Genomic DNA, 24,518 nt, shown 5'->3' with positions numbered 1-24,518 from the left:
GGATAAAGGAAGATAGAGAGGAGAGACAAGGAGAGAGTGATAAAGGAAGATACAGATAGAGATGAGAGACAAGTTGTGAGGGCAGCAATATAGAACAGCTTGTAAGTTGTCAATCACTTTGAGTGAGTGCTCTGCTCTAATGCACTGCTCGTTGGATTCACCAGCCAGAGAGAGAAAGAGATGGAGGGAGACAAAGGGAGAGAGAGAGATGGTGATTTAGGTGCTCTGTATCAGAACCAACGTTGTGAAATGCAGCAAGCTATCTAAACTGAGGAGAGCCAAACAGGAAGGCTGTAAATCTATAGCCATCTGTAGCATTCCTAGCTGTGTGTATCTTTGACAAATACACTTTCCCAAAAAAGGGATTACATTGAGAAATGAGCCAAACCGGATGAGATTTGCCCTGACTGGAACCAGCTGGGTTGTCAGTGGAAATAAAAGCTTGTCAATGTATGTTTTATAGCAACAAGTCCAGTGTTTTCATATTATGATATCATATGAAGCAGCGTTATATCTTGTTGAAAGCATTTTGATCATACATTTTAAGAAGTCTCTCTTACATCTGTTGGCTATTCCCTCTGCTTGCTCGCCGTACTAAATATTACCAAAGTTAGAGATGCCACTACTGCTTTGAAAACTCTCACATAACAGTAGAAAACCAATTTGTAAATCACCTGCAAAAACAGTGTGGTCTAGACTGTCAGAGATGTAGTCTGTGGTAGGTACTTAGTTATTACCTCTATTCTCTTTCATTTTGTTTGAACATGATCAAAAGGTACTAAGTGCTGAAGGACTTTATCCTCAGCTGAAGAAAAGTGAGAAAAAGTTTGACTGATAAAGGGATGCCATGTCTGGGTTTTACTTGACTGAAGTTTGGGATTGGTGTCTATAATTGGTTGATTTGAATTTCCTCTGCGGGATGCTTTTCCTCTCTGAGTCTCTGAGTCTTTGAGTCTCTGAGTTTCTGACTATGAGGATTTTTTTAGGAGTGTAAGACCTAACATCTCACCACCATCGCAGGCCAAGAGTTTGGGGCCGAGAGACCTGTTAACACTGATAATCCCAACCAAGAGTGTGGGGCCGAGAGACCTGTTAACACTGATAATCCCAACCAAGAGTGTGGGGCCGAGAGACCTGTTAACACTGATAATCCCAACCAAGAGTGTGGGGCCGAGAGACCTGTTAACACTGATAATCCCAACCAAGAGTGTGGGGCCGAGAGACCTGTTAACACTGATAATCCCAACCAAGAGTGTGGGGCCGAGAGACCTGTTAACACTGATAATCCCAACCAAGAGTGTGGGGCCGAGAGACCTGTTAACACTGATAATCCCAACCAAGAGTGTGGGGCCGAGAGACCTGTTAACACTGATAATCCCAACCAAGAGTTTGGGGCCGAGAGACCTGTTATCCCAACCAAGAGTGGTCAACAGTCCACATTAGATAAGATTTATGTTCAGCCATTGCACTTTTGTCATTAAATGAGAATGTTTTGTCATGAAATCAAATCCCTTATACGAAGGCATCTTGAAGTGTGAAAATGATCTTGATTGTAAGATCAACAGTAACAGTGTTTTACTTTAGATAATGAGGAAGTAATGCCTCATTGAGAGCAGAAGACAGAGAGAAAAGATGGCCCTGTATACAGCACGTCAGTGTGTTTCCTGGAACACAATGAATCACTCCTCTGGTGGTTTATTTGTGTAGGAGAGAGTGGACGTGTCTCGGGGATTTGCCAAGTGTGCTAAAGTTTGGCCAGGACACGTTTGTTTATGTCGCATTACAACACATTCAGATGGGCCGGGAAACAGCGAGAGTGGAATGAGACATCCCAGATGTAATATATCTCTGCTGGATCCTTGAGTGTGTCTGCTCGGTCTGCCCTCACTGACACACTCCTTAATCCTTCTGGAGGGCCCAGTTGAGTAATAAAGGTACTTTTCCTGGATTGGTGAAAGGGAGTGTAGTGCTTGGCTGTTGGGTGAGAGAAGGGTTAAGAGGGGGTAAGGCCTGTGTCCTCCCCCTGAGGAACCCATGAAACAGAGACAGCTGTTAGCTGCGTTCTGTTCATTTATTTCATTCTATCCTCACACGTTTTTCTCTGTGTCTTTCTCTGTGTTAAGCCTAGCTACATTATGTCTACCTAACTCTCCTGATGCCATTGTGACTGAGACAGTGGTTCTGTTTGTGAACACTGACGACTGTCATTCATTCAGCACCAGCCTGGATGAATGGCCTTAAGTGGTTACTGTGGCATTATCGTGACATTCCTGGGGTGTTTGTCTTCCAATCAGAAACAATGGAAGGCACATGCTGCATGGAAGCTTTATACACTGTGCTGTCTAGAACCTAAAAGGGTTATTTGGCTGTCCCCATAGGAGAACGCTTTGAAGAACCTTTTTTGGTTCCAGGTAGAAACCCTTCAGTTCCAGGTAGAACTGGGTTTGGGTTCCTTGTCGAACCCTTTCCACATAGGGTTCTATAGGGAACACAAAATATTTCTACCTGGAATGGATCTCCCATTTGAACAGCCGAAGGACCCCTTTGGAACCCTTTTGTCTAATAGTGTAGGACATGCCCATTTTGATTTGTTCTTGTGGTGCCTGACTGTACTTTTGCTTGAACACCCCACACCCCCTTGATTGTGCCCCATGCTTCAACTCTGTCTAACTCTGAGTTCTAACCCTGGTGTTTCTGCCCTTTGACCCCAGCTGCACCCCAGTTCGTCATCAGGCCGCGGGACCAGATCGTGGCCCAGGGTCGCACCGCAACCTTCCCCTGTGAGACCAAGGGCAACCCACAGCCTGCAGTCTTCTGGCAGAAGGAGGGTAGCCAGGTAAACACCTCTCAATGACCCATAGCAGGGCTAGGAGCTTTTCCTGAACACTCGACTTGACCAGGAAAAACATGGTAAGGAAAAACTACGGGTCTGTAAAACATCTTGGTCCAGTCTACAACTACTGGTCCTATACTGTAAAGAACTGTAAAACAGCTTGGTCTGGTCTTCGTCTACTGGTCCTGTACTGTAAAGAACTGTACAACAGCTTGGTCCAGTCTTCATCTACTGGTCCTGTACTGTAAAGAACTGTACAACAGCTTGGTCCAGTCTTTAACTACTGGTCCTGTGGTGTAAAGAACTGTAAAACAGCTTGGTCCAGTCTTCATCTACTGGTCCTGTACTGTAAAGAACTGTACAACAGCTTGGTCCAGTCTTCATCTACTGGTCCTGTACTGTAAAGAACTGTACAACAGCTTGGTCTAGTCTTTAACCACTGGTCCTGTACTGTAAAGAACTGTACAACAGCTTGTTCCAGTCTTCAACTACTGGTCCTGTACTGTAAAGAACTGTACAACAGCTTGTTCCAGTCTTCAACTACTGGTCCTGTACTGTAAAGAACTGTAAAACAGCTTGGTCTAGTCTTTAACCACTGGTCCTGTACTATAAAGAACTGTACAACAGCTTGTTCCAGTCTTCAACTACTGGTCCTGTACTGTAAAGAACTGTACAACAGCTTGTTCCAGTCTTCAACTACTGGTCTGGAACTGTAAAGAACTGTACAACAGCTCGGTCTAGTCTTTAACCACTGGTCCTGTACTATAAAGAACTGTACAACAGTTTGGGTCAGTCCTCACCTACTGGTCCTATACTGTAAAGAACTGTAAAACAGCTTGTTCCAGTCTTTAACTACTGGTCCTGTACTATAAAGAACTGTACAACAGTTTGGTTCAGTCCTCACCTACTGGTCCTATACTGTAAAGAACTGTAAAACAGCTTGTTCCAGTCTTTAACTACTGGTCCTGTACTGTAAAGAACTGTAAAACAGCTTGGTTCAGTCTTCAACTACTGGTCCTGTACTGTACTGTGAAGAACCCTAAAACAGCTTTGTCCAGTCTTCACCTACTGGTCCTGTAGTGTAAAGAACTGTAAAACAGCTTGGTCCAGTCTTTAACTACTGGTCCTGTAGTGTAAATAACTGTAAAACAGCTTTGCCCAGTCTTTAACTACTGGTCCTGTCGTGTAAAGAACACTAAAACAGCTTGTTCCAGTCTTCATCTACTTGTCCTGTAGTGTAAAGAACTGTAAAACACCTTTGTCCAGTCTTCATACCTATATTTACAAGAATAGTCAGTGTTTTTTCATCCAGTGTGTGTCCACCATGCTTTATTTATGACTAGCAGTTATTACTGTGTTACTGTACTGTCTAGTGTAATCAGCACTCACACCACTTAGATTGTATAGTAACCATGCCGTTGGCTGTGTGGGGAGGACTCTGCTGTGTCTATTATGTCCGTCTACCTCCCATCAGTATCTCTGGCACACACACACACAACACACCAGATACACCTTTGTGTGACCGGCGAGGAGGTAATCAGTTCCCATGACACTGTGCTGATAACAGTGATCCTACCCTCACACAGAGCAGAGCAGATAGCCCTTCACATGACTCGTCCTCACAGTCCACACAACAACAACAGCAGTAATTAGGAGCCTGCCAGGACCCGTAGATGAACCAGGGACATGATGCAGCTCTGGCTGGGAGTCACACACACACACACGCGCGCACGCGCGCGCACGCACGCACGCACACACACGCACACATATGCGCACGCGCGCACACACACACACACACACACACACACACACACACACACACACACACACACACACACACACACACACACACACACACACACACACACACACACACACTGAGCCTGAGGCCAAACAATTACAGCAAAGTGCCACTCAGAGATTGGAGAGGGGTGGAATACACATTTGCATGCAACACACTCACACCGATACCGAACACACAGGCACACTTGCTGAAACCTATTCTCAGCCCATTCTCACATCAAAGTAAGTGATGAATCCTATCTGACTCACTGCAACAGGGCATACGAGCATGTACATACAAAGATCAACATTCATTTACACCAGTATCCTCTCAGTAAATAGACTCCCATGTACTGGCACTGAGCCCCAGGTCTTTTACATTGATTTCACAATAGCCGAGTCACACCACTATGTTCCCCCTCTCTGTCTCTTGGTTTATTGATCCTTCATACATTTTCTATCCCCATCGCCCTCTCTAACTCTCTGTCTTTCTCTCTCTGTCTCTCTATCTCTCTCAATTCAATTCAATTCAAGGGCTTTATTGGCATGGAAAACATGTGTTAACATTGCCAAAGCAAGTGAGGTAGATAATATATACTGTGAATATATAAAGTGAAATTAACAATAAAAATTAACAGTAAACATTACACATTCAGAAGTTTCAAAACAATAAAGACATTACAACTGTCATATTATATATATACAGTGTTTTAACAATGTACAAATGGTTAAAGGACACAAGATCTCTCAGTCTCTAACTCTGTCAATTCAATTCAATTCAATTCAAGGGGCTTTATTGGCATGGGAAACATGTGTTAACATTGCCAAAGCAAGTAAGGTAGATAATATATAAAGTGAAATAAACAATAAAAATTAACAGTAGACATCACACATACAGAAGTTTCAAAACAATAAAGACATTACAAATGTCATATATATATATATATATATATATATATATATATATATATATATATACACAGTGTTGTAGCAATGTACAAATGGTTAAAGTACACAAGGGAAAATAAATAAGCATACATATGGGTTGTATTTACAATGGTGTTTGTTCTTCACTGGTTGCCCTTTTCTTGTGGCAACAGGTCACAAATATTGCTGCTGTGATGGAACACTGTGGAATTTCACCCAGTAGATATAGGAATTTATTAAAATTGGATTTGTTTTCGAATTCTTTGTGGATCTGTGTAATCTGAGGGAAATATGTGTCTCTAATATGGTCTTACATTGGGCAGGAGGTTAGGAAGTGCAGCTCAATTTCCACCTCATTTTGTGGGCAGTGAGCACATAGCCTGTCTTCTCTTGAGAGCCAGGTCTGCATACAGCGGCCTTTCTCAATCTATGTCTATCTCACTCTCTCTCTGTCTGTATCTCTGTCTTTCTGTCTCTCGCTCTCTCACTGTCTCTCTCTGTCTGTATCTCTGTCTCTCTGTCTCTCTGTCTCTCGATCTCTCACTGTCTCTCTCTGTCTGTATCTCTGTCTCTCTGTCTCTATCTCTATCTCTCTATCTCTCGCTCTCTCACTGTCTCTCTCTGTCTGTATCTCTGTCTCTCTGTCTCTCTGTCTCTCGATCTCTCACTGTCTCTCTCTGTCTGTATCTCTGTCTCTCTGTCTCTGTCTCTGTCTCTGTCTCTCTGCCTCTCGCTCTCTCTCTGTCTCTCTGTCTCTTTCTCTCAAATCAATTCAATTCAAGGGCTTTATTGGCATGGGAAACATGTATTAACATTGCCAAAGCAAGTGAGGTAGATAATATATATATATATATATATATATATATATATATATATATATATATATATATATATATATATATCTCTGTCTGTCTGTCTCTCTGTTTCTATGTCTTGCTCTCTCTCTGTTGCTCTGTCTCACTCTCTCTCTGTCTCTCTGTTTCTCTGTCACTGTCTCCATGTCTCTCTCTGTCTCTCTCTGTCTCTCTCTCTCTCTGTCTCTCTGTCTCTCTGTCTCGCTCTCTCTCTGTTGCTCTGTCTCACTCTCTCTCTGTCTCTTTGTTTCTCTGTCACTGTCTCTCTGTCTCTCCCACTATCGCTTTCTCTGTCTCTCTCTATGTCTCTCTCTTTGTCTCTCCCGCTCTCTGTCTCTCTGTTTCTCTCTCTCTATTTCTCTGTTTCTCTGTTTCTCTGTCTCTCTATTTCTATGTTTCTCTGTCTCTCTCTTTCTCTGGAGGCTATTTTGTTTACAGTCTAACCAGACACCTAGGTATTTGTAGTTGTCCACATATTCTAAGTCAGAACCGTCCAGAGTAGTGATGCTGGATGGGCGGGCAGGTGCGGGCAGCGATCGGTTGAAGAGCATGAACTTAGTTTTACTTGCATTAAAGAGCAGTTGGAGGCCACGGAAGGAGAGTTGTTTGGCATTGAAGCTCTTCTGGAGGTCAGTTAACACAGTGTCCAAAGAAGGGCCAGAAGTATACAGAATGGTGTCGACTGAGTAGAGGTGAATCCGAGAATCATCAGCAGCAAGAGCGACATCATTGATGTGTAAAGAGAAGCGAGTCGGCCCGAGAATTGGACCCTGTGGCATCCCCATAGAGACTGCCAGAGGTCCAGACAACAGAATGTTACAAGCTATCAAAGCAGAATGAAACAAGCTATCAAAGCCTTGCCCAGGAGTAGACAGAGAAACTCAGACCGTGTTCCCTCCCAGCTCTCAGGCCGTGTTCCCTCCCAGCTCTCAGACCGTGTTCCCTCCCAGCTCTCAGACCGTGTTCCCTCCCATCTCTCAGACCGTGTTCCCTCCCAGCTCTCAGACCGTGTTCCCTCCCAGCTCTCAGACTGTGTTCCCTCCCAGCTCTCATACCGTGTTCCCTTCCCGTGTTCCCAGCTCTCAGACCGTGTTCCCTCCCCGCTCTCAGACCGTGTTCCCTCCCAGCTCTCAGACCGTGTTCCCTCCCAGCTCTCAGACCGTGTTCCCTCCCAGCTCTCAGACCGTGTTCCCTCCCAGCTCTCAGACCGTGTTCCCTCCCAGCTCTCAGCTCTCACCGTGTTCCCTCCCAGCTCTCAGACCGTGTTCCCTCCCAGCTCTCAGACCGTGTTCCCAGCTCCAGCTCCCAGCTCAGACCGTGTTCCCTCCCAGCTCTCAGACCGTGTTCCCTCCCAGCTCTCAGACCGTGTTCCCTCCCAGCTCTCAGACCGTGTTCCTCCCAGCTCTCAGACCGTGTTCCCTCTCAGCTCTCAGACCGTGTTCCTCCCAGCTCTCAGACCGTGTTCCCTCCCAGCTCTCAGACCGTGTTCCCTCCCAGCTCTCAGACCGTGTTCCCTCCCAGCTCTCAGACCGTGTTCCCTCCCAGCTCTCATACCGTGTTCCCTCCAAGCTCTCAGGCCGTGTTCCCTCCCAGCTCTCAGACCGTGTTCCCTCCCAGCTCTCAGACCGTGCTCCCTCCAGGGTCTCTGGAGCAGCCTCTGGCATGGCTGACTTGGGGAATACATGCCGGCTATTACGTGTAACCACGCCATCAGATGTGACAGTTGTATGTAATTCATTAACCTGGTGATGGATGGAATGGATATTTTAACTGTCTGTGTGCGTGTGCGTGTGTGTGTGCATGCGCGTGTGTGTGTGTGTGTGTGTGTGTGTGTGTGTGTGTGTGTGTGTGTGTGTGTGTGTGTGTGTGTGTGTGTGCATGCGCGTATGCGTGTGTGCGTGTGCGTGTGCGTGTGCGTGTGTGTGTGTGTGTGTGTCCAGATCAGAGTGATGAAGCTATGTGAGTGTTTGTCAGTTGGATGTGTTCCTGGCTGTAATGAGTCCATGTCCCTCTACTAATTGGCCTGCTTCCTCTCTTCCTGCAGAACCTACTGTTTCCCAACCAGCCCCAGCAGCCCAACAGTCGCTTCTCTGTGTCCTCTAGTGGAGACCTGACCATCTCGGCTGTGCAGCGGGCCGACGCAGGCTACTACATCTGCCAGGCCCTGACCGTGGCTGGCAGCATCCTCGCCAAGGCCCAACTAGAGGTCACAGATGGTGAGGCCTGCCGCATACCCACCCCGATGCCAAAACTCAACAACACCACCCATTAATGCAGTATGCATACACACTCTGCAATGCTATCAGCACACACACACACGCAGATATCAATGCAGACACACACATACCTGTGCAGACACTTAATTAACACAGACGCACACAGCCAGACGCACACAGCCAGACACACAGCCAGATGCACGCAGCCAGACACACACAGCCAGACACACACAGCCAGATGCACGCAGCCAGACACACACAGCCAGACACACACAGCCAGATGCACACAGCCAGACACACACAGCCAGACACACACAGCCAGACACACACAACCAGACACACACAGCCAGATGCACACAGCCAGACACACAGCCAGATGCATGCAGCCAGACACACACAGCCAGATGCACACAGCCAGACACACACAGCCAGACACACACAACCAGACACACACAGCCAGACACACACAACCAGACACACACAGCCAGATGCACACAGCCAGACACACAGCCAGATGCACGCAGCCAGACGCACACAGCCTGACACACACAGCCAGACACACAGTGAGACACACAGCCTTCACTGTACTCCAACTAGATAATACACATGCATGAATTAACAGTGAGGAAAGAGTCTTTCATTTGGAGTGAATTAACAGAGTGAATTAACAGAGTGAATTAACAGAGCACATGCCTTGCCCGGTTGACTCTCTAATGTGTATTTTGCCCTTGAGCGTCCCCATCCCCAAAAGTACGGTGGGAAATGTAGCGTAAAAGAAATCTCATTTTACCATGTACAGGAATTTTGATGGAGAAATATCTACAAATTATACTTGCCCGTGACCTTACTTTTGCAATATTTCATTTTTTTATATATATATATATATTTTTTTTTTACGACAGAATTGAATGAAAAACTTGTTCAAGTTTAGCTGGAGAGGGAGTACAACATTGCCCTTGAGTCTCAGTATAATGATCGGCAACATCTGACTGAGGGAGGCAGTGAGTCAAGGACTGAGTGATTGATTGAGTGAGTGACAGCAGTTAGTCTCCAGGATGACTTATGAGAGCCTGCTCAGTCCCACTGCCTCTCATCTGTTCTGCTGTGGAGATGGGAAGATAGATAGAGGGCAGTTCAGAAACCCTGCCAAGGATCAGCCTGGAGAAAGAAGAAAAGCATGTCAGACACCATTTTGTAAGAGAAGAGGATTTTGAATTGTTGTGATCTCACTCCGTGTTTCTGTTTCTTAGTATGCTTTTCTATGTCCCTAAAATGGGTTTTAGAGGTCATAGCCTTAAGACACATTACTCGTCTCATGTTCTAGTGTTCAAATCAAATGTTATTTGTCACACACTGTACACATCTAGTAGACGTATTGGTACCCCCTGCATATAGCCTTGCTATTGCTGCTCTTTAAATTATTTGTTAGTTTTATTTTTCTTAAAACTGCATTGTTGGTTAAGGGCTTGTAATTAAGCATTTCACTGTAAGGTCTACACCTGTTGTATTTGGCGCATGTGACAAATAACATTTGATTTGATTGTGGGTGTAGCGAAATGCTTGTGTTTCTAGCTCCGACAGTGCAGTAATATCGAACTAGATTTACTGTGTATGTACCATCTGTTGGAACACACACACATCCTGTATTCTAAGGGTGTGTGGTACTGTCTGTCTATCTACGCCTCTGTGTAGGTATAGGGAGGTAAGGGAGTGTATGGCTGGACTGTGTAAGAGGAGGAACGTGTGAGGGAGTTGGGTGTTAGGCAGAGCTGATGGAGGGAGGACAGGAGGAGTGGAGGAGGAGGGCTAGCTGGCTGTCTAGGGCGAGGTCATGGTCACCCCCTGCTGCTGGGAGCAGGTGATTCAGTGTCCTGGGAGGCCAGCAGAGTAGCTGGGTTCAAGGAGATCGGTAATGAGAAATTCCTGATGCAAACAGTCAAGGCCACCCCCACCCCCCCCCCTTACTCTCCTGCTCCCCTCCCAGGCCTCCATCACTTCATCACGCCATCCATCCACCACCATCCTCATCATCCCCTCCTTGCTGAACCAGAATAGCCAAACTCACCCAGGGTTTTATCATACTTTCTGTCATAATGTGTTAACATGTAATGCTGTGGAGTCATTACTCAGAGCAGACGGAATCATTAAGACACATAACAGAACCCTTCCAGGTGTGTTTCAGTGTCTAAGCATTGGAACTCATATGGCTCCACCTGAGCCAATAATGGCCATTAGAATCATGCCAAGTCATAACAGTGACAAGCAGATAACTCCCTCAGTGAGTTAATGGGGAAAGTAGAACTAACAGTGAGGCCTTAGATGTACAGATAGGGCTGTTTTTAATGCTCTCTGGGTGCAGGTTAGACTCATGGTAATCTTGGTTGATGTATTTAACCACCAGCTTTTCTGATAAAAGCATTCCAGCGTGGTGGGAAAGGTTGGAATATTATCACTGAAATAGTAATAAATGATGAATTCAGCAGGGCCCATATGGGGTAGATTCACCTTCTCTCCATTTTTCTCTCAGCTAAAGATAATTGTGCCATGGTTCTCTCAGCTAAAGATAATCAAGCCATGGTTCTCTCAGCTAAAGATAATCAAGCCATGGTTCTCTCAGCTAAAGATAATCAAGCCATGGTTCTCTCAGCTAAAGATAATCAAGCCATGGTTCTCTCAGCTAAAGATAATCAAGCCATGGTTCTCTCAGCTAAAGATAATCAAGCCATGGTTCTCTCAGCTAAAGATAATCAAGCCATGGTTCTCTCAGCTAAAGATAATCAAGCCATGGTTCTCTCAGCTAAAGATAATTAGGCCATGGTTCTCTCAGCTAAAGATAATCAAGCCATGGTTCTCTCAGCTAAAGATAATTAAGCCATGGTTCTCTCAGCTAAAGATAATTAAGCCTTGGTTCTCTCAGCTAAAGAAAATCAAGCCATGGTTCTCTCAGCTAAAGATAATTAAGCCATGGTTCTCTCAACTAAAGATAATTAAGCCATGGTTCTCTGAGCTAAAGATAATTAAGCCATGGTTCTCTCAACTAAAGATAATTAAGCCATGGTTCTCTCAGCTAAAGATAATCAAGCCATGGTTCTCTCGGCTAAAGATAATTAAGCCATGGTTCTCTCAGCTAAAGATAATTAAGCCATGGTTCTCTCAGCTAAAGATAATCAAGCCATGGTTCTCTCAGCTAAAGATAATCAAGCCATGGTTCTCTCAGCTAAAGATAATTGTGCCATGGTTCTCTCAGCTAAAGATAATCAAGCCATGGTTCTCTCAGCTAAAGATAATCAAGCCATGGTTCTCTCAGCTAAAGATAATCAAGCCATGGTTCTCTCAGCTAAAGATAATCAAGCCATGGTTCTCTCAGCTAAAGATAATTAATCATGGTTCTCTCAGCTAAAGATAATTAAGCCATGGTTCTCTCTGCTAAAGATAATTAAGCCATGGTTCTCCCAGCTAAAGATAATTTGGCCATGGTTCTCTCTGCTAAAGATAATTAAGCCATGGTTCTCTCAGCTAAAGATAATTAGGCCATGGTTCTCTCAGCTAAAGATAATTAAGCCATGGTTCTCTCAGCTAAAGATAATCAAGCCACGGTTCTCTCAGCTAAAGATAATTAAGCCATGGTTCTCTCAACTAAAGATAATTAAGCCATGGTTCTCTCTGCTAAAGATAATTAGGCCATGGTTCTCTCAACTAAAGATAATTAAGCCATGGTTCTCTCTGCTAAAGATAATTAGGCCATGGTTCTCTCAACTAAAGATAATTAAGCCATGGTTCTCTCAGCTAAAGATAATCAAGCCATGGTTCTCTCAGCTAAAGATAATTAATCATGGTTCTCTCAGCTAAAGATAATTAAGCCATGGTTCTCTCTGCTAAAGATAATTAAGCCATGGTTCTCCCAGCTAAAGATAATTTGGCCATGGTTCTCTCTGCTAAAGATAATTAAGCCATGGTTCTCTCAGCTAAAGATAATTAGGCCATGGTTCTCTCAGCTAAAGATAATTAAGCCATGGTTCTCTCAGCTAAAGATAATCAAGCCACGGTTCTCTCAACTAAAGATAATTAAGCCATGGTTCTCTCAACTAAAGATAATTAAGCCATGGTTCTCTCTGCTAAAGATAATTAGGCCATGGTTCTCTCAACTAAAGATAATTAAGCCATGGTTCTCTCTGCTAAAGATAATTAGGCCATGGTTCTCTCAACTAAAGATAATTAAGCCATGGTTCTCTCAACTAAAGATAATTAAGCCATGGTTCTCTCTGCTAAAGATAATAATTTCATGGTTCTCTCTGCTAAAGATAATTAAGCCATGGTTCTCTCAGCTAAAGATAATTAAGCCATGGTTCTCTCTGCTAAAGATAATAATTTAATGGTTCTCTCTGCTAAAGATAATAATTTCATGGTTCTCTCAGCTAAAGATAATCAAGCCATGGTTCTCTCTGCTAAAGATAATAATTTAATGGTTCTCTCTGCTAAAGATAATAATTTCATGGTTCTCTCAGCTAAAGATAATAATTTCATGGTTCTCTCTGCTGAAGATAATTAAGCCATGGTTCTCTCTGCTAAAGATAATAATTTCATGGTTCTCTCAGCTAAAGATAATCAAGCCATGGTTACCTCTGCTAAAGATAAAAATGTAATGGTTCTCTCTGCTAAAGATAATAATTTCATGGTTCTCTCAGCTAAAGATAATAATTTCATGGTTCTCTCTGCTGAAGATAATTAAGCCATGGTTCTCTCTGCTAAAGATAATAATTTAATGGTTCTCTCAGCTAAAGATAATCAAGCCATGGTTACCTCTGCTAGAGATAAAAATGTAATGGTTCTCTCTGCTAAAGATAATAATTTCATGGTTCTCTCAGCTAAAGATAATAATTTCATGGTTCTCTCTGCTGAAGATAATTAAGCCATGGTTCTCTCTGCTAAAGATAATAATTTCATGGTTCTGCCATACCAAGGCATTTATGTTTCTTCCATCCCTCCTGACTTCCCTGCAGGAGAGAACGTGAAAGAAGGAGATAGTAAAGAGAAAGAGAGAGAGAGAGAGAGAGGGTGTGATGTGTTGAAAGGTTAGCGAAGTTGACTGTCTAATTAGCCCCTGCAGGTCTGACATCATTAATACTACCTGTTAGTTAATGTGTGCTGTATAATGCCAGGGGACTCAACAGTATTCACCACAGCTGACACAGAAACAGCCAGGGCACGGTAACTGTAACTCACAGATACAGCACCTCTGACATGTACACTATTTCACAGTACATCCCACAGACATTATCCCACACATGACAAAAGCATATGTTCATCCAAACAGCATTGAACATTAGCATTGAGATAAACAAAACAAAACATTGTATTTTATTTTCCTCACAGAGGGTTTGTTACATTATTGCAATTCTGACTGATTTGGATCATTTCTGTGGGGTGCTACTCTCTGGAGAGTGAAATGTTTGTTTCCGCTCTGGGTGCCAGTGGGGACCTCTGATAGTGTTCCCCACTGAACAAGATGGAGTATTTATCTGAACCACCCTGAGTCAACAGGCAGTGCCTTTGCCACTGTACGCCACCACAGACTCCTGGGTAAGGTGTAAATGTAAGGGTATTCAGCCCTACGCCACATCAATAGGCAGTCTGGAAAACAATACTCAGCAATTCTTTCACCCGCTTCCTGGAAGCATAGTCAGGGCGTCGTCATGGTCCTGTGGTGGAATTACAAGACCTGCTGAGAAAATAGACCTGCTTTATGATACCGTTACCACATCCTTTCACTTTATGATAAATCCATTAAAAGGCTTACAGATGTAGGATCTTAAATTGATCCCCCCCGTTGCAGGATCATTTTCCTGTGCTGGAAATGTTTTACTTGTAGTGTATTTCAGTTTCAAAAATACTTCAGAAGTTTTTAATTTCCACTTTGAAATGTCAGACTTTTATGAAAAACCCTTAAAAAAATGTTATAATCCACATACTAATTCACATTATCTGTTGCTGCAGAATTGTTTTCCTGCTGTATCAAACAGGCTCTCTGTCTCTCTAACACTCTGTCTCTTACCTTATCCCAGTGCTGACAGACAGGCCTCCGCCCATAATCCGTCAGGGTCCTTCCAATCAGACGCTGGGAGTGGACAGCGTGGCCCTGCTAAAGTGTCAGGCGTCAGGAGACCCCATCCCCTCTATCAGCTGGCTGAAGGATGGGGTCAGTCTGCTGGGGAAGGATCCCCGCATGTCCCTGCAGGACCTGGGCAGCCTCCAGATGAGGAGCCTCAGGGTGAGAACCACTGGAACCACAGCCTGGTCCACTCATAAAGAGAATCAAATCAAACAGAATTTTATTGGTCACATACACATGGTTAGCAGATGTTAAAGCGAGTAGCAAAATGCTTGTGCTTCTAGTTCCGACTACGCACACACTAGTAATGGGGTTCATATGATGAGGGCTGTAAATATACTGTGTACTATTGTGTAAATCCTTGTATGCAGCCTTCGTTCTCTACCTCCCTGTTTCCATCCATTCCCCTTAATGGATCTCTGTCTGGGACACTGTCTCCTCTCTCTCCCCTCTGGGTGTGTCACATGCTTAGGCATGCATAAGCGTGATGTGAGGAATCATATTGCTTTAAAGAGATTAATGGGCAATATTGATTTTAATAAATTGTTTGATACTATCACTTAGTGACACGGCGGCTCTTACAAGAGTCTGCTGTAGAGGGCTGGACAGGTTCCAGCTGCAGGAGTGAACAGTTAAACAACACACGTACTCACACACACACACACACACACACACACACACACACACACACACACACACACACACACACACACACACACACACACACACACACACACACACACACACACACACATACACACACACACACACAAACTTACAACATTTAGGGTAGATTGAATTAAAAATCCTCACATCCTCCTTTCCCCACTCCGAGGCCTCGGTGGAATATCCATTAAGCTTGACAAAGTTGCCGACCACTGACATTTTATTTAATAAATGGAGGGAAGGAGCAGAGACAAAAACCAACAAACAACTAACATTCTAGAGAGAGTGGGATGGAGAGACAAGCCAGCTGTCATCGGTCCAGGGGGCTTCAGTGGCCCACCCTAAATGAATTAGCCAGCCTTTGTTGCGGTTGGTGGGGGGGGTGGGGGGACAGCGGGAACAGGGGGGATAGCGGGAGGGGGGTAAAGTGGTGGGGGGGTGAGGAGAAAATGGAATTCATTAGAAAATTTGCGTCAGCACTTTGAGGCACTCACAATGACACACAAATCAAATCAAACTTTATTTGTCACATGCCCCGATTAGAACAAGTGTAGACCTTTAACGTGAAATGCTTACTCACAAGCCCTTAACCAACAGTGCATTTCAAGAGGAGTTAAGAGTCACTGTTGTGACCCTTCACAAGACACACTGTTGTGACCTCAGGGATGGTCCCATCACATGACACACTGTTGTGACCTCAGGGATGGTCCCATCACATGACACACTGTTGTGACCTCAGGGATGGTCCCATCACATGACACACTGTTGTGACCTAAGGGATGGTCCCATCACATGACACACTGTTGTGACCTCAGGGATGGTCCCATCACAAGACACACTGTTGTGACCTCAGGGATGGTCCCATCACATGACACACTGTTGTGACCTCAGGGATGGTCCCATCACATGACACACTGTTGTGACCTCAGGGATGGTCCCATCACATGACACACTGTTGTGACCTCAGGGATGGTCCCATCACAAGACACACTGTTGTGACCTCAGGGATGGCCCATCACCAGACACACTGTTGTGACCTAAGGGATGGTCCCATCACATGACACACTGTTGTGACCTCAGGGATGGTCCCATCACATGTTCTATGTTTATCTGTTCTACCCCAGCTCTCTGACTCTGGGATCTACACCTGTGTGGCTGCCAGCTCCAGTGGAGAGACATCATGGAGCGCCTTCCTGGAGGTCAAAGGTATGGCACAGTGAACATGTCTTCACCTAGTAAATACATGCTCATTATACCATACATACTGTATTCCATTCTGGGAATAGTTATTTATCCATTCCTCTTCCTCCTCCCATTTAACAATAGTATCACGTTTCAGGGAAGACCCAGATTCAGACAATGTCGAAGTAACAAAAGTTTATTACTAGAAGAAGGGGCAGGCAAAACGACAGCTTAAGGGAAGCCAGAGGTCAGTGCTCCAGATCAGTCCAAAAGGTACAGAGCGGCAGGCAGCCTCAGGGGCAGGGCAAGCAGAGGTCAATAATGCAGAGGTCAATAATCCAGGGTGGTGTGACAAGCAGAAACGGCAGGGAGGCTCAGAGTCAGGGCAGTTAGAATGGTCAAAACTGGGAAAACTACAAAACAGGAACTAGAAACAGACAGGAGCAAGGGGAAAACGCTGGTAGGCTTGACGAACACAACAAACTGGCAACAGACAAACAGAGAACACATGTATAAATACACTGGGGATAATGGAGAAGATAAGCGACACCTGGAAGGGGCTGGATAAAAGCACAAAGACAGTTGAAACAGATCAGGGTGTGACAAATATTTACTGGTCTCTTTCTCCTCCAGACCAACCTGGTGTGATGGTCATTAAGAACCGTGATGATAACGAGCTCCTTGGCCCTCCCTCCAAACCCGACGTCACTGACGTCAGCAAGAACAGCGTCTCGTTGTCCTGGCAACCCGGCCTGACTGGGGCCACGCCCATCTCCTCTTTTGTCATCGAAGCCTTCAGGTTAGTTATGAAGAACCGGAGTGATTACCTTTTTTCACTTTTGCATTGCTTCTTAATTATTGCGGTAGCACATTTGTGATATCCTTTTTTTGTCCCATTGCAGCCAGTCGGTGAGCAACAGTTGGCAGACGGTTGCGGACCACGTGAAGACCACACAGTACACGGTCAAAGGCCTGCGCCCCAACACCATCTACCTGTTCATGGTACGGGCGGTCAACAACCAGGGCCTCAGTGACCCCAGCCCCATGTCAGAGCCAGTCAGGACACAAGGTATGGGCCTTATACTCAGATAGAACTTTAAAGATTCTGGTAATCATTTTTCCTATCATAACATTTCTAATTTAGCCTCCCCTTCACATTGACTGCTGCAGCTTTCAATAGGGAAAAGGTCATCGTGTTCCAGTTAGATAGCTATCAGGGCCTCTCAGCACGGTACTGTGTGGGCTGTAACAGTTCTACCGAGATAGCTACCGCAACAACTTCCAGAGGTCAAACTACCATCTCAGCTCTGCTCATTAAGGCTACAGTCAGGCAATTATGTAAAATAAGCATGTCTACTTTTGGAAAGCCTAAGTGAGTTAGCGCTATCCCTGCTACGTTAATGATCATAACTGGAGAAAATGACTGCCTCCAAACTCAAAGAAGATTAGATTAAGGTGCCGTATAGACCTCAGTCTTCTTATTACATTTATCTGATAAGTCCAGTCCACCGCAATACCCCTGCAACCTTTCGGTTAACATTGTCCAATTGCAGGCCACTATTAGGTTGTGCATGGAGAGAGGGAGTCAATTTGAATAGCAGTACATCTCTCTTTATTTGCTGTTGGCTTCGTTGTGATGCACAGAGATGGTTATTGGCAATGGCAGTCACTGAAGATGAATTGATGTCTGCTTAACTGCGTTTGGCCTGTCGTCCTCTATTACGACTCTGTGATTCATGACTTTATTGGCTGTTTTCATTGGGCCTGTTTTGAAATACTGTTTCCTCTCGTGAATAATGTTCTGTATTTGCCCATCTATTTCCCCTCAGTAAATAGGACCAAACTATGTCAGTTGCCATGATTGTGTATTTACTTTGACCACACTGAATCTGCATTTCAATTGGGGTTTTGATTGGCTTTTAACTGAAAACACATGCAAATGTGAATGAAATGTGAACTGTGTTGGGAAATAGTCTCATAGTGTCATTCATTCATGTGTTCAGAGTTCACTCGTTGATGTGGTAGTTGTTCTCTGGCTGGGCCTCAGTAAGAGCAGAGAGGAGAAGGGATCTTAAGGTCTCTCTTCCTTTTTGTCAAACCCAAACGAGTTCTTTATTTAAACTGAAATGAGATCATTCTAATGCAGATGAAGTTGCTTCTTTTCAAATGAAGTCATGATCATAGAGTGTCGACTCCTTTGTGGAGTCTGATTGGTCTATTCATCCGTTCTCTCAACAAAACCTCTTATGATTGACTTGGCCTCATTGTAAGGAATGGAAGGAACCGTGGCTTTGAAAACTGAAGTAGGAAAACTGAAAGTGATCTCTCTTTCTATCTTTCTCGCTTTTTCTTTCTCTCTATTTCTCTCTTCCACACTTTCCTTTCTCTCTCTCTCACTCTCTCTCCCCCACTCTCCCCCCCTCTCTCTCCCCCTCTCTCTCTCCCCCTCTCTCTCTCTCTCTCTTTCTCTCCCCCTCTCTCTCTCTCTCTCTCTCTCTCTCTCTCTCTCTTTCTCTCTCACTCTCTCTCTCTCTCCCCCTCTCTCTCACTCTCTCTCTCTCCCCCTCTCTCTCTCTACAGACATCAGTCCTCCAGCCCAGGGGGTGGACCACAGACATGTACAGAAGGAGCTGGGGGAGGTCATAGTTCGTCTTCACAACCCGGTCGTCCTGAGCCCCACCACCATTCAGGTCACCTGGACGGTAAGTGTCACACTGTGATTGGTCTTTAATGAGTCTGATATGAAGGATATAATGCTGCTCCCAGACAATGCCTAAATCCCCATAATTCACATGAAGAAAATAAGGAAATACAGGGGGAGGAGATCAGGGTGCCTTGTGAGAATTCATTAGCGAGTGGGTAACCTGCCTCTACCATTTGTTCTATTGGCCAACGTGCAATCACTGGAGAATAGACAGGATGAGCTCCGTTCGAGACTCTCTACCAATGTGACATTAAAAACTATAATATCTTATGTTTCACCAAGTTGTGGCTGAACGAAATACTTCCGGCGCCGACAGAGATGGCCGCCTCGCTTCGCGTTCCTAGGAAACTATGCAGTTTTTTGTTTTTTTACGTGTTATTTCTTACATTAGTACCCCAGGTCATCTTAGGTTTCATTACATACAGTCGAGAAGAACTACTGTATATAAGATCAGCGTCAACTCACCATCAGTACGACCAAGAATATGTTTTTCGCGACGCGGATCCTGTGTTCTGCCTTACAAACAAGACAACGGAATGGATCGCATGCAGCGACCCAAAAAAACGACTCCGAAAAAGAGGGAAACGTGGCGGTATTCTGGTCAGACTACGGAGACGGGCACATCGTGCCCCACTTCCTAGCATTCTTCTTGCCAATGTCCAGTCTCTTGACAACAAGGTTGATGAAATCCGAGCAAGGGTAGCATTCCAGAGGGACATCAGAGACTGTAACGTTCTGTGCTTCACGGAAACATGGCTCACTGGAGAGACGCAGCCAACGGGTTTCTCCACGCATCGCGCCGACAGAAACAAACACCTTTCTGGTAAGAAGAGGGGTGGGGGTGTATGCCTTATGGCTAACGAGGCATGGTGCGATGAAAGAAACATACAGGAACTCAAATCCTTCTGTTCACCTGATTTAGTATTCCTCACAATCAAATATAGACCGCATTATCTACCAAGAGAATTCTCTTTGATTATAATCACAGCCGTATATATCCCCCCCCAAGCAGACACATCGATGGCTCTGAACGAACTTTATTTAACTCTTTGCAAACTGGAAACCATTTATCCGGAGGCTGCACTCATTGTTGTTGGGGATTTTAACAAGGCTAATCTGAAAACAAGACTCCCTAAATTTTATCAGCATATCGATTGCGCATCCAGGGGCGGAAAAACCTTGGATCACTGTTACTCTAACTTCCGCGATGCATATAAGGCCCTGCCCCGCCCCCCTTTCGGAAAAGCTGACCACGACTCCATTTTGCTGATACCTGCCTACAGACAAAAGTTAAAAAAAGAAGCTCCCACGCTGAGGTCTGTCCAACGCTGGTCCGACCAAGCTGACTCCACACTCCAAGACTGCTTCCACCACGTGTACTGGGACATGTTTCGTATTGCGTCAAATAACAACATTGACGAATACGCTGATTCGGTGTGCGAGTTCATTAGAACTTGCGTTGAAGATGTCGTTCCCATAGCAACGATTAAAACATTCCCTAACCAGAAACCTTGGATTGATGGCAGCATTCGCGTGAAACTGAAAGCGTGAACCACTGCTTTCAATCAGGGCAAGGTGTCTGGTAACATGACTGAATACAAACAATGCAGCTATTCCCTCCGTAAGGCTATCAAACAAGCTAAGCGTCAGTACAGAGACAAAGTAGAATCCCAATTCAACGGCTCAGACACAAGAGGCATGTGGCAGGGTCTACAGTCAATCACGGACTACAGGAAGAAATCTAGCCCAGTCACGGACCAGGATGTCTTGCTCCCAGGCAGACGAAATAACTTTTTTGCCCGCTTTGAGGACAATACAGTGCCACTGACACTGCCTGCAACGGAAAAATGCGGTCTCTCCTTCACTGCAGCCGAGGTGAGTAAAACATTTAAACGTGTTAACCCTCGCAAGGCTGCAGGCCCAGATGGCATCCCCAGCCGCGCCCTCAGAGCATGCGCAGACCAGCTGGCTGGTGTGTTTACGGACATATTCAATCAATCCCTATACCAGTCTGCTGTTCCCACATGCTTCAAGAGGGCCACCATTGTTCCTGTTCCCAAGAAAGCTAAGGTAACTGAGCTAAACGACTACCGCCCCGTAGCACTCACTTCCGTCATCATGAAGTGCTTTGAGAGACTAGTCAAGGACCATATCACCTCCACCCTACCTGACACCCTAGACCCACTCCAATTTGCTTACCGCTCAAATAGGTCCACAGACGATGCAATCTCAACCACACTGCACACTGCCCTAACCCATCTGGACAATTCAACACCATAGTACCCTCCAAGCTCGTCATCAAGCTCGAGACCCTGGGTCTCGACCCCGCCCTGTGCAACTGGGTACTGGACTTCCTGACGGGCCGCCCCCAGGTGGTGAGGGTAGGTAACAACATCTCCTTCCCGCTGATCCTCAACACTGGAGCCCCACAAGGGTGCGTTCTGAGCCCTCTCCTGTACTCCCTGTTCACCCACGACTGCGTGGCCACGCACGCCTCCAACTCAATCATCAAGTTTGCGGACGACACAACAGTGGTAGGCTTGATTACCAACAACGACGAGACGGCCTACAGGGAGGAGGTGAGGGCCCTCGGAGTGTGGTGTCAGGAAAATAACCTCACACTCAACGTCAACAAAACTAAGGAGATGATTGTGGACTTCAGGAAACAGCAGAGGGAACACCCCCCTATCCACATCGATGGAACAGTAGTGGAGAGAGTAGCAAGTTTTAAGTTCCTCGGCATACACATCACAGACAAACTGAATTGGTCCACTCACACAGACAGCATCGTGAAGAAGGCGCAGCAGCGCCTCTTCAACCTCAGGAGGCTGAAGAAATTCGGCTTGTCACCAAAAGCACTCACAAACTTCTACAGATGCACAATCGAGAGCATCCTGGCGGGCTGTATCACCGCCTGGAACGGCAACTGCTCCGCCCTCAACCGTAAGGCTCTCCAGAGGGTAGTGAGGTCTGCACAACGCATCACCGGGGGCAAACTACCTGCCCTCCAGGACACCTACACCACCCGATGTTACAGGAAGGCCATAAAGATCATCAAGGACATCAACCACCCGAGCCACTGCCTGTTCACCCCGCTATCATCCAGAAGGCGAGGTCAGTACAGGTGCATCAAAGCTGGGACCGAGAGACTGAAAAACAGCTTCTATCTCAAGGCCATCAGACTGTTAAACAGCCACCACTAACATTGAGTGGCTGCTGCCAACACACTGACACTGACTCAACTCCAGCCACTTTAATAATGGGAATTGATGGGAAATTATGTAAATATATCACTAGCCACTTTAAACAATGCTACCTTATATAATGTTACTTACCCTACATTATTCATCTCATATGCATACGTATATACTGTACTCTATATCATCGACTGCATCCTTATGTAATACATGTATCACTAGCCACTTTAACTATGCCACTTTGTTTACATACTCATCTCATATGTATATATTGTACTCGATACCATCTACTGTATCTTGCCTATGCTGCTCTGTACCATCACTCATTCATATATCCTTATGTACATATTCTTTATCCCCTTACACTGTGTATAAGACAGTAGTTTTGGAATTGTTAGTTAGATTACTTGTTGGTTATTACTGCATTGTCGGAACTAGAAGCACAAGCATTTCGCTACACTTGCATTAACATCTGCTAACCATGTGTATGTGACAAATAAAATTTGATTTGATTTGATTTGAACGACGACACGGATAATAAACAAGTGGATCCTCACAATAGAGTCATGTTACTATCTATTTACCACCACCATTTACCACCATTTGGAAAATCTGACCATAATTCTATCCTCCTGATTCCTGCTTACAAGCAAAATCTAAAGCAGGAAGTACCAGTGACTCCCTCAATACAGAAGTGGTCAGTTGATGCGGATGCTATGCTACAGCAATGTTTTTCTGCCTCAGACTGGAATATGTTCTGGGATTCATCCAATACCATTGAGGAGTATACAACCTCAGTCATCGGCTTCACCATTAAGTACATCAACGATGTGGTTCCCACAGTGACCATACGTACATATCACAACCAGAAGCCATGGATTACAGACAACATCCGCACTGAGCTATTGGCTAGAGCTGCCACTTTCAATTAGTAGGACATTAATCCGGATGCTTATAAGAAACCCGCTGTGCCCTCAGATGGACCATCAAACCGGAAAATCATCAATACAGGACTTGCAAACTATTACAGACTACAAAGGGAAACCATGCCACGAGCTGCACAGTGATACGAGCCTACCAGACAGGCTAAATGCCCGAAGTTACACTGAAACATGCATGAGTGCACAGGCTGTTCCGGATGACTGTGTGATCACGTTCTCCTTAGCCGATGTGAGCAAGACCTTTAAACAGGTCAACATTCACAAGGCCACAGGGCTGACGGATTACCAGGACATTCACTCAGAGCATGAGCAGACCAACCAGCAAGAGTCTTCACTGACATGTTCAACCTCATGACTGTTGGGTCGACGGTTTCATTATTGCAATAATTAATCGATATTGAATAAAGATGATTGTTTGCAGAAATGACAAAGTCTCTCTCACTTGAATAGAATATATAATGATAATGATAAAACAGAGACCTTATGTAGGACTTAAAAATACTAAATCAGACTGGTTCCAACTCCGATTATCCACCTTGGTTATCTACAAAAGATGGTGATTTACCCCAATATGTCTTAGTTCCCAGATGCCAGGACAATGAGGCATTGTTCGAAACTCTTCCAGGCTCTCTCCATCTCGGGTCACACACACCACATCTTGTCTATGGAATGCCAGCTTTAGGGAAATACAACCCACAACCCATTACAACCCACAACCCATTTCCTTGACCCTACGCCCAGACTAACTTCTGGAAGCTAAAGTGGAAACCATCTCTTTACAGAAACAGAATGAAACAGACAAATGTCTTCTTATTTGTTAAGTATTAATGGCTAACTATTAATATCAAACAAACCAGGTAAATTTGTAATTTTTCTATGACGCGGTGTCAGAGGAAGGTCCAAAGAATTGTCAAAAACTGCAGTCACCCAAGTCATAGACTGTTCACTCTGCTACCGCATTACCGGAGCGCCAAGTCTAGGTCCAAAAGGCTCCTTAACAACTTCTAAGACTGCTGAACTATTAATTAAATGACCACCCAGACGATTTACATTGACACGCCCTGCCCCTTTGTTTTTACACTGTTGCTACTAGCTGTTTATTATCTA

General features: G+C 45.0%; 1 protein-coding gene across 1 annotated transcript in view; it reads left to right on the top strand.

Annotated features, from left to right (window-relative positions):
• Positions 1–24,518, top strand: part of robo2 (roundabout, axon guidance receptor, homolog 2 (Drosophila)) — a 428,769-nt gene that overhangs the window by 317,867 nt on the left and 86,384 nt on the right. The window contains exons 8-14 of the mRNA XM_064985273.1: positions 2,712–2,836; positions 8,441–8,612; positions 14,675–14,880; positions 16,512–16,593; positions 17,203–17,368; positions 17,472–17,638; positions 19,150–19,271. Of these exons, the coding sequence (XP_064841345.1) occupies positions 2,712–2,836; positions 8,441–8,612; positions 14,675–14,880; positions 16,512–16,593; positions 17,203–17,368; positions 17,472–17,638; positions 19,150–19,271 (1,040 nt within the window). The remainder of the gene's footprint in view (positions 1–2,711; positions 2,837–8,440; positions 8,613–14,674; positions 14,881–16,511; positions 16,594–17,202; positions 17,369–17,471; positions 17,639–19,149; positions 19,272–24,518) is intronic.

The sequence above is a fragment of the Oncorhynchus masou genome, chromosome 13 (genome assembly GCF_036934945.1).
Source record: "Oncorhynchus masou masou isolate Uvic2021 chromosome 13, UVic_Omas_1.1, whole genome shotgun sequence".
Taxonomy (NCBI): Eukaryota; Metazoa; Chordata; class Actinopteri; order Salmoniformes; family Salmonidae; genus Oncorhynchus; species Oncorhynchus masou.
This window is presented reverse-complemented; position numbering and strand designations above follow the sequence as displayed.